The sequence below is a fragment of the Anolis carolinensis genome, chromosome 1 (genome assembly GCF_035594765.1).
Source record: "Anolis carolinensis isolate JA03-04 chromosome 1, rAnoCar3.1.pri, whole genome shotgun sequence".
Lineage (NCBI taxonomy): Eukaryota > Metazoa > Chordata > Lepidosauria > Squamata > Dactyloidae > Anolis > Anolis carolinensis.
Genome location: NC_085841.1, coordinates 344,005,865 through 344,021,297, shown reverse-complemented (window position 1 = coordinate 344,021,297; position 15,433 = coordinate 344,005,865). Strand labels below are relative to the sequence as shown.

The 15,433-nt window shown below is 39.6% G+C and overlaps 1 protein-coding gene across 1 annotated transcript in view; it reads right to left on the bottom strand.

The window, feature by feature from the left end:
* Positions 1-206: 206 nt before the first annotated feature.
* The window catches only part of bdkrb2 (bradykinin receptor B2), a 35,535-nt gene continuing 20,308 nt past the window's right edge, over positions 207-15,433 (bottom strand). Inside the window, exon 2 of the mRNA XM_003214320.4 lies at positions 207-5,538. Within this exon, the coding sequence (XP_003214368.2) occupies positions 4,395-5,538 (1,144 nt within the window). The 3' untranslated portion in view covers positions 207-4,394. The remainder of the gene's footprint in view (positions 5,539-15,433) is intronic.

The window sequence follows — 15,433 nt, the reverse complement described above, 5'->3', positions numbered from 1 at the left end:
GCTATTTCTGTCCTTTCAGGATATTCACAGATCTGCTGGAGGCAACTGCCTCATTGTCCAATGTTAGCGCTACCCTACTGTCAATAAAGAGAATCAGACAAGAAAAATCAGAAGCCAGTGTCAGAATATGCAGACCCACCCACTATTGTGACTGAAGTGCAAAAGGCCAGTGTCGTTTTGGGGATCATTAAAAGAGGAACAGAAAGTAAAACTGCCAGTATCACAATGCCTTTATTGAAATCTGTGGGACACTCTCACTTGAAATATCACACTTGGCAGAACGTCATCATTCAATATAAATACTGTAAATTCCATTTCAAGAAACATTGTGGAAATGATGCAGAAAAGTGTAATCCCTTGGCTTTCAATGCGTCAGCAGCTCTTCTGTGAGGAAAGATTACAAGAGCTTTTTAGCTTGGAAAAATTGTTAGTTGGGAAACACATGGTAGGTTTGCATATTATTTACTGTGTGGTGAAAATGTATGGAAAAACACACACACACACACACAAATGATAGCTGAGGCCATCCAATCAAAGTGAATGGTACAAAAGACACCCATAACCATGGAATACAAATCCGTGGTTTCACTTACCTGCACTTGGGGAAAATCCTATTTCTAGGAATCTGCTAGATCTTTCTGGCAATCCAAGGTTTTTCTCCAAAAGGGGAAGGTGAATCATGAAAAGTATTTCTCACTATATAACTTGCACAATAGTCTGATGACAGACAAAGCAAGGAAAATTGGACTAAAATTTTCTTTGATGCGGAGACTCCATCCATCCTTTTTTTACATAACTGAGATGATTTCATATTCCATATGGCTGCTGCTTTCTGTCCAGTTTGGATATCAGACATCAGTCTGATCATGAAAAACATTGTGTAAACTATAATTCTATATGCACTTATTACCTGAGATAAAATTTGGGAATAAACTTTTAACACTAAACTTGCTCAATGCCGTCTCTTCCTCTCTGCTTCTCTTTAGGCTCTGTTCTTTTCCCTCACCTTTTCTCCTTCCATTCAAACTCATGACTCTGCCTTGTGATCCCCGATAATAGAACGAGACTTATTAAAAGTCATGATAATATTTTCACTCCTAGTTTATGGGAACAGACAGAAGGACTTCTTGATAATTGCACCTGACCTTCATCTCCAGAGCCAACAAAAGGATGGATGCTCAAGATGGTCCCTGTGTCAGCAGTGGTGTTTGTACCTGCAGCAGCAACTTTCAGTGCAAACACTGCAAGTGCAAGTCATACATAAAAAGCTGCTGTTCCTGGCCCACTGTCTGATGGGATGCTCCAAATGTGCTCAGGGCTGCATCTGCAAAGGGCCCCCTTTAGCCAAATGCAGCTTCTGCAAGTGAGTAGCTTCTGCCTATTGCAGCTCCCATCTGTACATATTTGCCTGCAAGAATGTTGCCCGAAACCTCTGTGATATGTCCGTCTGTTTTGCTTTCCAACCTTTGGTGGAAATAAGCTCTGTGGAAAGTGAATAAAGCTATAGGTAAAGGTTTCCCCTGATATTAAGTCTAGTCATGTCCAACTCTGGGGGTTGGTGATCATTCCCATTTCTAAGCCAAAGAGCCAGTGTTGTCTGTAGACACCTCAAAGATAATATGGCTGGCATGACTGCATGGAGCACCGTTACCTTCCCACCGAAGCGGTGCCTATTGATCTACTCACATTTGCATGTTTTCGAACTGCTAGGTTGGCAGATGCTGGGGTTTACAGTGAGAGCTCACTCTGCTCCCTGGATTCGAACAGCTGGCCTTTCAGTCAACAAGCTCAGCAGCTCAATGGTTTAATCTCCTGCACCATTGGGAGCTCCTCTATAAAGTTATATGTGTATATAAGTCATATTTAATTTTTTTTTAAAGAAGCACTTCTCGGTTGCACTTATTTGACTCTGGGGCAAAAAGGAAGTATAGCTTTTTAGTTCTATGTGAGTGAGATGGAAAGTCTGAATTTTAGTCTGAACTTTAAGAAAACCATCCAAGTGTTGTCGAAGGCTTTCATGGCTGGGATCACATGGTTGTTGTATGTTTTTTGGGCTGTATGGACATGGAAATATGGGCAAAACGTCAGGAGAGAATACTTCTGAAACATGGCCAAACAGCCCGGAAAACATACAACAACCCAAAGCCATCCAAGGTGTGAAATCTAAATCCAAGATGGCCAATCTGTCTCCCAGAAGAGCCCGATGTGGATGGAACATGGCCAATAGCCCAAGAATTTATTGGAAGAGAGATATTATACTGATATCTGTGTGTCATGGGATACTCTTGACAAGGATCTGGTTGGCTAATGGAAAACACGGATCAGAGTTTTCCCTCCATAATTATCCTGCTTGTGCGCTCTCTCTTTCTGAAACAATGTCCTTTCTCCCAATCCTATCTGGAAATAAAATAAAGACTTTACTTATTCAAATTCTTGAATAATTGTATTTTATAGAAAACATTTTTTACAATACAATACAACACAATAAGTGTTTTTATATTTAACTTTGTATGCATACTTGCTTTAGAGATACAAATGTTCTTAGTTATTTTGAAATCAACAAGATATTTTGCTTAACAGGCAAGATGATATGGTATGCTCTTCCATCTTGACATACTTCTTCCTTCCACCTTCACATAAAGCAAGACTAGGGACTCTGAGGGCCTCCAGCTTCTCTTGGACCTAACATCTCATAAGCATTAGCCAACTGACCAATGCTGATGGAAGATGGTATTAGGAGATCAGCAATATTTTGTGGTCAATGGATTCCCAAACCATGGTATCAAATCTATATGCTCTGTACAAGGCTCTCTGCTCAGTCATCAACACTGAAAAATAATGTGAACAATGTTGTACTCACAAAGCCCACCTGTATGTTTTTAACTGTCTGACTAGAATTCATGCCTGCTTTAGGTCTCAGCTGGCAAGAAAACCCAATGATACTTACAGCCTTAGGGTTGCTGTAAGCTGGAAACCATTTGAAGGCACACACAAATAAATTTGAGGGTAGAGATCTTGTGGTTCACAAAGATGTTGTTGGACCAAAATCAGCATTCCTCAACCATGGCTAGATTAGTCTGAGGGAGGTGTCATGAATCATTCACTTCTGCCCTAAACAAAGATTGCAGAGGAACAAAGATGAGGAGTTATCAGAGAAAAACGCTTAGGGCTACATTATGGCAGGATATCTTAGCCATTCCTTCAGATACTTCAAGGCTTTATGCAGGACAAAGAGAGATCTAACCAGAAACACACAAAGCTATTAATTATACAGTACTCCATGGAATATCAGTCACACATGTTTTTGTTTGCACAAATGTCAATAGGACACATTTCTTTATGTAGCCAAACACATTATGGTATACTAAAGTTTTGTAGAGATTAGGCAGGTGTCAAATAAAAGAAGTGAGACTGGAGTAAAAACCAGCATTTGAAAGGTGTTTAAAAGCATATGTAGTAAGCTTCAGCCATGGAAAGAAGATACACATCCATGTGTTGGCTGGAGCAGGTGGTTCATACTAAGGACAAGGTGGCCTCAGGCTTGCTGGATTAACTTTGGTTTTTTACTATAAATCTGGTACAAAAGGCCTACGTTTAGCTTTCAGAATCTAAGACTTGGTTTTGAGTACCAGGACAGGGGAGAACTCACAGTCTCTCCAGACAAATGTCCATTCCAGAAAACCGCAAACTCTTTTTCATTTCAGCAGTATAATTTTCAGAAGGTCTAAATCAATCTGATTCTGCACTTGAGAAAAATTGGAATTTGCCAAGTGGGATACAAGCATATAAAACCACTATGTCATGTTGTTCCTGTGATTGGGGATAGTGGCTACTTCTTTTCACATTATTGCTGGTGTTGTGCAACTGCGATGCCTCAGCAGTGCAGGATTCTACTTTTGATGGGAAGCCCTCCCACTGTGCTGCTTCTGCTGTTTTTGAATTTTTAAAAAACCAACACTTTGCAAATATGCATATTATAGTGTCAAAATTTACAAAAATTAATTCCCCTTTTAAAGGGAAATGGGCAATCCTGATGTCACTAACATACCATCACAAAAGCACCTGAACCTCATTGAGCCAGGTAGGTTCTGGGATTGTGGCATAATCAGAGGATATTGACAGGATTTCCAATCAATAGCTGGAAACAGCTTCATAGCGAGGAGGCAGTGGACTAGCACCGAACATTTCACATCATGTGACAGTCTTGTTTCTATGATGGCTGCAAATCACTAATTAGCCAGTCAATCCAGATCTACGTTCTGCCCACCCCTGGATGATGCTAACATGTGAGATTCTCTCAAATTTCAGCAGCAATGCCTTAGTCCACTTTCTTCAAGATGCACCGCTACATGTAATGTTTTGCCTGTTCCAACAGAACTATTCAAACTGTCTCATCATGGCAAGTTAACAGCAGATTTTTTCCTGTGATTTTCCACTGAAAAGGACATCCGAAGAGTTTCCATGACAGTCGTTATCTGGACAGATGGTGCTGCGCTGGGTCTCCTAAGGAAGGTGCCACAGAAGAGTTCTTTGGATTTTTTTCGGAAATGTTTTCCCACAATGACGTACACTATTGGGTTAAGACAGCTGTTGCTGAAACTGCAGTAAGTGGCAATCTGTGTCGCCACATCAATGGCTTGTTCATAATCACAGCCTGAAAATACCTTGATTTGTTGTAACGTCTCCAAGAATGTGGTGATCTGGAAAGGGATCCAGCAGATAATAAACAGAAAAAGGACTGAAAGGATCAGGACGGTGGCTTTTTTCTCAGTCTGAATGACTTTGATCTTTGTAAATTCACTTTTTTGCAAAGCTTGGATGATCTGAACCGTACAGTAGGCGATGACGCAGAGGGGCATCAAAAAACCTATGGTGTTAAGCAAAGTGTTTGTAATCACTACCCACTCATCTGTGGATGGGTACACTAGCATGCAGGCTGTGACGTTATACTGAGGTACATATTTTAAGGTTCTGAATATCAGAGCAGGAGAACATAGGAAAAGTGCAGAGAGCCAAATGATGAAGCAGTTCATTTTAGCACACCAAGGTCGTCTCATACGCCCCAGTGACATAGTTTTTACTAATGCCAGATAGCGATCAATGCTCACCATCACCAAGAAGTAAATACTCGAGTACACATTCATGTATAGGATGGTATTGATGGCTTTACAAAGAGGGAGTCCAAATGGCCACTCAAAACTATTGGTTATATTGATGGCCCAGAAAGGTAAACCACAGAGTAACAGAAGATCAGCTGCGGCTAAGTTTGCCAAGTAAATTTCAGCCACCGTGCAACGGCTCTTGTGGAAGCACAAAACACTGAGGACAAACACGTTCTCAGCTATTCCTACAACTGCAAGAATCCATAGGAACACTGGTTGGATATCTAATAGCCACTGCCATTCTTTTGGCCAGAGGCACAAGGAGCTGTTGCTTGTCTTGTCGAGTAAAATGGATTGATCTGTCCCAGATTTCCAGCTGGATGTAACACTGTAAAGGGTTGTATCGTTTTCAGCCATGACTGAAGTCATTTCAGATCTGGAAAATAATTTAAAAACAGGTTTAGACCACTATTAATTATCATTTGTAGAAGTTAAATACACAATGTAAACCAAGCATCAGGCACCAGTTTGTGTAAAGAAGGATTAACAGGAAACAAAGAAAAAGGCAAACTACACAGATAGGTGACACAGTATTCCTTATCTGAAATGCTTGGGACTAGAAGTGTTCCACATTTCAGATTATTTCAGAATACTTGAATATATATATATATATATATATATATATATATATATATATATATCACTTTTCACACAAAGCATGAAGATCACTTTGTATACATATATATATTCACAATCTAGCTGTCCACATCTCTAGCCATCTATACCTAGAAGCTCTGGAATGAATTCCATGTTCCACTGATCTCCTCTAATGACTGGATGCAATGGTTCTGCTGCAAATTCAGCCATGCCATATGTATGAGTCCACTTTATTTTGGCCTTCAGACATGGCCCCTGGTTTTGGCAAAACAATGTCTTGGTCTGATCCAGACTTCCCTCCGAAAGTTGACCATAGTGCGGTGCCAGAGATTCTTAAAGAAAACACCTCTCTAGGAATTTGTAGTATCCAGCATAATTCTATGCTCAGCTTCTGGCCGAGGTTGACTAGAGAGAGACTTGTACTCAAAGACCTAGAGAGGAGTTATTTCAAGTAAAAAATAAAAGTTTGTTTATTCACCATTTCGTGGGGATCCTGCACCCTACCCATAGCTAATGTGGAGAGCCAATTGTAGTAACAGAGAAAAAGTGGGACAGGAAAACTGGAATGAGAAAACTTTGACTGTGACTATCTCTAGCAAATTGAGAGAGTTGGATAGTATAAAATTAAAAGTGTTGTGTCCTTTTCTCATAAATAATTCCTGTTCTTTTGTTGCCTGTCTGCCTCATTTTGACTGTACACAATATTGCTTGGTCATTCCAGTTTTCCTCTGTGAGATATTGGAGGGGATGTCAGAAGGGATGGAAATGACAGCAGCCGCATCAACTGAAGAGCCAGCTGTGTGTCTGCAATAGAGCAATTTTCCATTTGCTGTTATATAATACACCCACATCTACCAAAAAGAGATCTCAATGTTCACAGTGAATTCACAGCACTGTGCACCTCTTTTTCAGCTATGCCTTATGTCTTTACACCATGAGCAAAGCATATATCATAAATCCTCATATATATGTTTAGAAACATTGGACAAAAAAAATCAACCCCAAAATCCTGGGTCAACTTATCCATGAGTCAATGTATTGTAACTATTATCAGAAAAGTAACCACTCCCATCTCTGTGTGGAGTAGCAAAAGACAACAGCTTAGTACACCCTGGGGAAATACTGTTTCTATCCTCTGTCTCTGCCCTGCTTCTGCTTCTGGCCTTTTTGAATGCCTGGATAGGAAAATGGAGGATAAGGCACTGGATTTTGAAGACTGAAGGGAAATTTCATGGGGAGAAGTGGAATTCTCTAATGAGAAGCAATGTCTTCATTTTGCTCCTCCTTAGTGACACCTCTGGCGAGGAGGAGAATGTTGCCCTGTCTCCCCACTGCCCACCTGGCCAATAATTTATTCCTTGATTTGCACGGGAGTCTTCTGTTTGTTTGCATTTCATGAGTAAACAGTTTATTCAGGCACACAAACATTTACAGCAATTTGCAATTCCATGCCTTTGCGAATGAAGACATTAAAGAGAAGGATAAATAGATGACACCGTTACACACTCCAGTTGCCATACACAGTGTTGGAGCAACATAGGAAATGTGCCTTATGTTGCCAAGTTGTGGAGATTGCAATGAAGTAATCACATAATGACACTTCTCAGCAGGTGAGGAAGGAATTTGAGTCAGAGAGAGAGAGAGAGAGAGAGAGAGAGAGAGAGAGAGAGAGAGAGAGAGAAAGGGAGACGGAGAGTTGCCTTGGAATTTTTTAAAAATGTCGTTCATATCTACGGATTCTGCATCAACGGTTTCAATTAAACATGGATCAAATATGCTGTATTTTTTAAAATTCAAAAAAAACAAACCTTTGAATGATTTGCCATTTTATAGAAAAGACCCCTTTTATTACACCACTATATATAAAGGGACTTGAGTATTCAGGTATTTTGTTATCCAAGAGAGGTGGGGACATGGGACTAATCCCCAATGGATACCAAGGGGCCCCTATAATGATAACTAATTTGTTTAGACCTATGGAACTACAACCATAGCTCAGTTCTTTTTTTGTCCTTTCTGGGAGGGGAAGTGGAACACAAATAGACTATTTCTGAAATGGTCAAGACTTGCTGTCTGGCTGAAATTCTAAATAAGAGCACTCCATACTGTAACACATTGAGTCAGATCCTATTGTGAAGTAAAATAGCTTTATATGTTAGCACAGGAAGCAGTCCTCACTCTCAATTTATAGCAACAAAACAATGGAAAAGGAAATGGACACTTCTGTTATATTTTCATAGAATGCAAATCCACCAAGCAAATTGTGACAAAAGGCCTTGACACAGAGGGCAGGTGAAGTATCTAATGTGGGACAAATTCCAATATTCTGGGAAGGACAGGTTTCTTTGGAGGCTTCTATGATGGCATGCACACAACAATCCACCACAGAAATTGATTGTATGGAACATTGCCCGGAATATTTCCAGCAAGATCAATAGTGGGAATTGTGGGGAAAGTCGTCCAAATCAATTTATTGTGGGAAAAGTAGCCAAAATTGCATAGTTGCTATATGGCTACAGTATTTTCTATGGGATGTGGGAGGCAAAAGACATCCCTTGGGGGGATAGCTTAGGGGGGCCAAAATGAGAACATTTCCCCTTCCTCTAGTGGCCATTCTAGAATCCTTTTCAGTCTTCAATGAAGTTTTCTTTGAAAATGTTACCTAAGGAAAATAATATGCCTGGCAGAGATAAATCAAGAACATTGACTTACCGGTATGTCACATTGACATAATCTTCGCTTTTACAGTTTTAATCTTAGCTTTTACAGTTTGATTTCTGGAAAATGTCTTTGCACATGAACAATAAAGACTTATAGGATTAGTGAGCTATCTGCAAAAGTGATATTGAAAGAAAGTAACAAACCAAGCAAACAGAATTTTTTAAAAAAGGTGTTCAGTGAAATGTTTATAGTACTACTGATAAAACCACTTGATTTGGCAATTAGACTACAGCGAATGATTCCATTTGTTTTACTCTCCTGTTTTCTTTGGATGCCAAGTGAGAAAATTCATTTTATTAGTATTGTTCCATTCCCATTTTATTTCACAGATGAGAACTGCAGCAGTATTTGGCCAAGCATAATCAGCGCATAGGAAAAACTCACTAAGGAGGAAGAAGACACAATGTAAGAGATGCTGCAGCAGTTTGCTTTTGCTTGACTCTATAGGGAAAGCTGCAGATCCCCCCTTTATGGAATCACAGTGTCATAATTTCATAATGTGAAGAGACCCAAGGTGGTTGTCCTGGAAATCTGGGAGAGCAATGCCATTTCTTTTCTTCTCTAACTGCAATAAAAATTGCTCCAGCACACATGCAGCACACAAAGAACCAGCATGATGTAGTGGTTTGGGCACTGGAGTATGACTCTTAAGACCAGAGTTGGTGTCCCTTCTCAGCCACGGATACCCATTGGTTGACCTTGAACAAGTCACACACTCTCAGCCTCAGAGGAAGGCAAAGGCAAGTCCTTCTGAACAAATCTTGCCAAGAAAACTTTGTATTTAAGTTCATCTTAGAGTTGCCATAGGTTGAAAACAACTTGAAGGCTGACAATACCAAGGCTTAGCAGCCACTTTGTAGAGGGAAGTTTGGATGTTACATAAGGAACTGGCAAAGACCTCCTTATGCAACAGCCAAAGCAAGACATATGTGCATGTAATCCCATGCTGTTTGAACAATTCTTGTAGTCCAAAAAATAATATTTCCAATTTAGCAGCTTGTACTCTTTTATAATCACAGCTGTGATTTGCATCCACCTTTATATTTTCCATATGGAAAATCTGACAGAAAATTATGTGAAATGCATCGCTTTATGATGTCGGACATAGAAAGATGTGAGAGCTGCCTTTTGCTAACCTTCTCATGATTACCATTGAGACTTACCCAACTCACAGTCTTGAGTATATGTTCTTAAAAGGAAGTCCCATTATATCCCATTGACCTATGTAACACCATGATATTATAACGAAAAACAGTTTGCTTTTTTAGCTTTTGGTGTTTCTAAAACCTGCTGATTGTTGTGTTGTGTTTCAAGTCGTTTCTGACTTATGGTGACTCTAAAGCAATGTTTCTCAAACTCTCCTTCCTCCTCCAGGTGTTTTGGACTTCAGCTCCCAGAAATCCCAGCCAATTTACCAGCTGTTAGGAATTGTGGGAAGTGAAGTCTAAAAAATCTGGAGGAGCACATTTTGAGAAACACTGCTCTAAAGTGAACTAACCACAGGGTTTTCTGGGTCTGAACATTGGTGACACACCTAGTACCAATGCCATCCTACATACTTAGAAGGCACCACTTCATCTATATGAGACTCATTGTTCTGATAGTAAGTTTACTTTTATTAGTAGAAATGGGTGCAATTGTACTTCTACTGATAATTTCCTAATTGCATTAGTACAAGTAGGGAAAACTGTGGGATTTGGGGACCTGTAGTTTGAACTACAGGTCCCCACATCCCAAATACAATGTATTCAGTGTTCATGAATGTTGGGAGATTCTGGAAGTCATACTCTAAAAATGCAGTTTTCATAAGCTATAATTAATATATAAGATTAATGACATAGGTTCTCTCAGTCATTAATATCAGTGAAGCACCCAACAATGTTATTTACTGGTGTTTGAACAAAATGCAAATCAAGGGCTGTTAAGATTAAACCACTTTTATGGAAATCTTCCACTACATTCCTTCTTCTTTTCTGACTCCCATGAAAGCAAACAGATATTTCCTTACATGTAATATTTGTCTTTTCTATGTTGTCCTTCGTTGATGGAATGCTTTTTCCTTTGTGTGTTTATCTTGTAATTGCCAAATAGAATCCCAGTGAAGTGGATTTTTTTCCAGAACAAAACAGGATGATAAAGAATTATTTCCCTGTCTAATTCTTGCACATTAGCTCAGCACCAGCTAAGGTGCAAGGTTAGCTTTGTTTAAAACAACATCCTACAGAAGTACCCAAAGTCAAGTGAAGGCTTCCTGTCATAACATCATTTCAGTCCCTTGTTGGGTAAGGAATCTCTGAAGCACGGAAAAATGACAGCTCCCAGAATCTCCTCACCTGCAGGTCTCAAATCCTGTGAGATATAAATATTTATCTGAGGATCCAGATAAAAATAATAGTGAACCAAGAGAAAGAACTGGCCACCTTCTTGCTTTTACAAATGACAATTTTACTATCTGAAAGGCTGAATTTGTCAGCGACCCCATCTACACTGACCATTTAATGCAATTTCAAACCAGTACTGAAGACAATGGTTTCTCAGTGCAGAAGATTTTTTAGGAAATATTGGAAGCAGTTTGAGGCCTGGATGGGGATTACACAAATCACTGCGGCACATCAAGGGGTTTCTTTTGTGCGCTTTTATGGGAGTTTGCTGCCTGGCTGTTGTAGTCTGAAACTAGCTTTGAACTGCATTGAATGGTCAGTGGAGATGGGGTCCAGATGATCCTACCTGGATTTTAAGATATTTGAGGGAAGGCTCTCCATTCCTCAACCATTGCAAGTAGGTTTGGTGAGTAGCATGCCACGGGACTCCGTCCTGGATCTGGTGTGGTTCACCATCTTTATAAATGACTGGGATGAACAAAGAACAAATCTACATTGACCCTGATATGGTGGAGGCTCTTTCTTTGGAGGCTTTTAAGCAGAGGCTGGCAGGCAATCTAATGCAATTTTCCTGCTTCTTGGCAGCGGGTCGGATTGAATGGCCCATGAGGTCTCTTCCAACTTTATGATTCTATGTTTAGAAAACTCACCTTAACAAAATACTTTAAAAAGATAATCCAGAGTAAATCTTACAGTCATAGACAATATGTACACACACACACATGCATACACACATACATGCAATTTATCAAGTCCCTCTGAGGCTCCTCCCACACAGCTGTATAAAATCCACATTGAACTGGATTATATGGCAGTGTGGACTCAGATAATCCAGTTTAAAGCAGATACTATGGATTATCTGCCTTCATATTCTGGGTTATATGGCTGTATGGAAGGGCCCTGAGTGTTTGTTTTTATTGTGTAGTATACATTAGGCCTTGCTAGAATAGATCTGATCTCAACCCGCCCTACCCCACTGCCCTTTTCATGGAGTGCTGTTGGGAAGTTCCATTTATCAGTACAACATTTCTGAAAGCTGTTGCAGGGAATACAGAGGTCAGTGTACAATTGCGTGCGGATCACAGCTTAACTCAAACAAATGCCAAAATGTTGCATATCTTGGCACCAATTACTATACACAGCCGTCTTCTTTCCTTGATTGCTTTCTTGCTTCCTTTTTTTTCTTTCCTCTGCCTGCTTGGAAATTGCATGAGCCAATATTTTAAGGCTAACAATTCTTTAAATACAGGCTGAGCATCCCTTATCAGAAATTCCGAAATCTGAAATACTCCAAAATCTGAAATTGTCCACATGGGTGGCTGAGATAGTGACCTCTTTGCTTTCTGATGGCTCAGATATGTAAATTTTGTTTCCCCAAAAATATAAATAGAGCTGGGGGATCTCATGCTAATGGGTTTAGGAACCCATTCGGAGTCTTAATTCAGGCTTTAAAGCAGCTCTACAAGATGAAGAACACTATCCCTAAGGAACTTCAGCACCCCGGAGAGCTCCTTTAAAGTTAGCCAAAACCTGGAAAGAATTTGTTGCCCCACCAACATGGGAGTCACCCCCCTCCACACACACAGGAAGGCCATTTGAGAGAGGGTTGTTGTTTTATTCCCTACCCTTCAAGCCTACTTTAGATTATTTCACAAGTTTTTGTAATTGCATACAATGCTACTGTCAAAAACATTTTCAGTTAGTTCTCTTTTATAATTTTTTTTAAATGAGGTGACAGAAAACAGTTAAGGTTATCTTCGAGTATCAGTCAGGCTGGCAATGGTAGATAATATATGGGCCTCCAGATGCTGAAGACCTATTTGTGAGTGGTGATCAGATAGCCATTACCAGTTATCTAAAAGGCTTTCATGTGGTGGGTAAAGTTAGCTGATTTTCTGCTGCTTCAGTTGGTAGGACACAAAGCAAGAATGATCTTGCACTGCAACTCTTTGCATTGAAGGACTGGAAGTAAAGTTATTTTAACTAAGCTTTAGGAATAATTACTGGTGACCGAGCTGTGGATTTCCTGCACTGGCAGGGAGCTGAAGAAATCTTGTGATTCCTTCTAGTTCTATCATCTCTCCCATCTTTCTCATGAACTGGACTTTAGCAAACCTAAGGTGCATCTATATTGTAGAATTAATGCACTTTATGCTGCTTTAGTTGCCATGACTCAGTGCTATCTTGGGGGTGACAGTTTGGTGAGGCACCTGCACTATTTGATAGAGAAGGCTAAAGACCTTATAAAACTACAACTCCCATGATTGAGTCCCCTGTTGGGTGAGAAGGGCGGGATATAAATGTTGCAATAAATAAATAAATAAATAAATAAATGATTCCATAGCATGGAGCCATGGCAAAATACAGTCAAACTGTATTAATGGGCTGGGCTTTAACACAGCTAGTAAATTACAAGCAGTAATCAGATCTACCAACTGAAAGGAGGCCAGTTCAAAGCCCAGTCAGTGTGAGCACCCAACTGTCAAGCCCAGTTCACTATTTACCTAACCAGTTTGAAAACACCTTAGAGCTGTGATTAGAGAAATTAGATACCGCTAATAAATGGGGGAAGTATTTTATGACACTATAAAAGAAAAAGACCAGAAATGCCGGTGACCAAAAGGAAGGAGGAAGTCATGATGGCTCTTCGTCATAGAGAATGGAGCAACAGTACCCCCTATGGCTGAATCCAAGCACAACCTCTAAGGTGTTGAAGTTGGACTTGGACACAACGTACCTCCTTTTTGTCTGTTCTGTCCTGTTTGTCGAAAATGACATTGAATGTTTGCCGTGTATTTGTACTGTGATCCGCCCCGAGTCCCCTTGGGGAGATAGGGCAGAATATAAATAAAGTGTTGTTGTTGTTGTTGTTGTTGTTGTTATTATTATTATTATTATTATTATTATTATTATTATTATTTCTACAGTGTAAATGCATCCCTAGGGAACTGTAAGTCTCCCATTATCCAAGGACTGGGAGAGTTCAAACATACAGTGCAAGACATGAAAGTTTGCCATTGCCTTCATCTCAGGCTGAGAGAGCATGAGTGGCTCAAGACTATTCAAAGGGTTTTAATGGCTGAGCGTGGATTCAAACCCAGTCTCCTAAAGTCCTGGTCTAACAGTCCACTATAGCGCACTGTCTATATTGACTCTTAAAGTGTCAATATATTGACTCTTAAAGTGTCAACTGTCTAGTGACTCTTAAAGAAATGATGTTGGTTATCTTCTGAAAAATGCTACTATGGTGCAGAATTGCTCCTCCATACTATTTTAACCACCGTCTTAGTTCTGTGTATTAATTGGATGGATTTAGATAGCTGTCTTTCAATACCATTTTCTGGGCATAATCTCTCAATTTTGTGCTTTTGCTTTCAAGCTTCGTTGCCTCAGGTTTTTCCTGTCTGTTGCTAACACAGACCAAAGTCAAAGCTCCACTTGACAAAAAACATTTATTTGGAAGATTCAAGGAACAAGCCCGTCACCATTCTTTGACATTTCTGGCCAACCATATGGCTGAAACATGATATTTGGAACTAATTGACATCAAAATAACCATGACCCTAATGTCAAGTATAAAAATATTCTCTTTTGACTGCCCCAGTGTAATGGTAAATTCTAAATTCTAGACACTTGTCATGATAGTACCTATGGCTGTGGCCCAAGGACAGTCCAAGAAGGCAGGCAGCTGTGTTGATCCATATTGACAAATGAGTTCTTGCCATTTTCATCATTGCCAGGATCAAGTCTTTAGTAAACATGGGTTTAAATCCTAGTGTTACTTCTAACTACAACAGAGCCATTGAATTGATAGGACATGGAAGCAGGCATTTGGAAATGATTAAATATAACTTATTATGACGGTGACTTTTATAATTGTACAAACACCAACTGGTTTGAACTGGTTTTGCCCTGGTGCACAAGATGTTTTAAAATCCGGCAAATCCTGTATTTGCAAATCCTGTATTTAAATCCTGTATTTTATTTGGTTTGCTTTTTTATTTTGTTGTTATATATTATGTTTTTCTTCTTGCTTGGTTTTATATTTATTTGTTATAAGCTACCCTGAGTCCTCTTGGAGAAGGGACAGGATATCTTCTTCTTCTTCTTCTTCTTCTTCTTCTTCTTCTTCTTCTTCTTCTTCTTCTTCTTCTTCTTCTTTTCACCTTTTTTGACTAATCAATGATTAAATGGGACTTCACTATTGGGACTTCACCACCAGAATTCAGACTGCAATGAATCTTAGAGCTCCTCCAGATTAAAAAAAAGTTTCTGAAAATCTTATGTTTTGTTCCTATGCAAACTGATTTTATTTTAGAGATCATTTTTTCCATCCCAAAGTATTTCCTGGGAATGCCCAGCATTATCAAAAACTTAAAATTAACCCAGTTTTTTTTTAGTAGGACTCACATAATTGTGGGACCTACTTACCTGAACCTGGAAGGGGGAGAGATGATTGCTCCAGGAATTTGCCAGGTCATCCAGGTAATTCTATGGAATTCCTTCAAAGGTTACCACAGAGTTGAATTGGAGGATCTAGAAAATTCCTAGAGAGAAAACATTTCTTGGAAT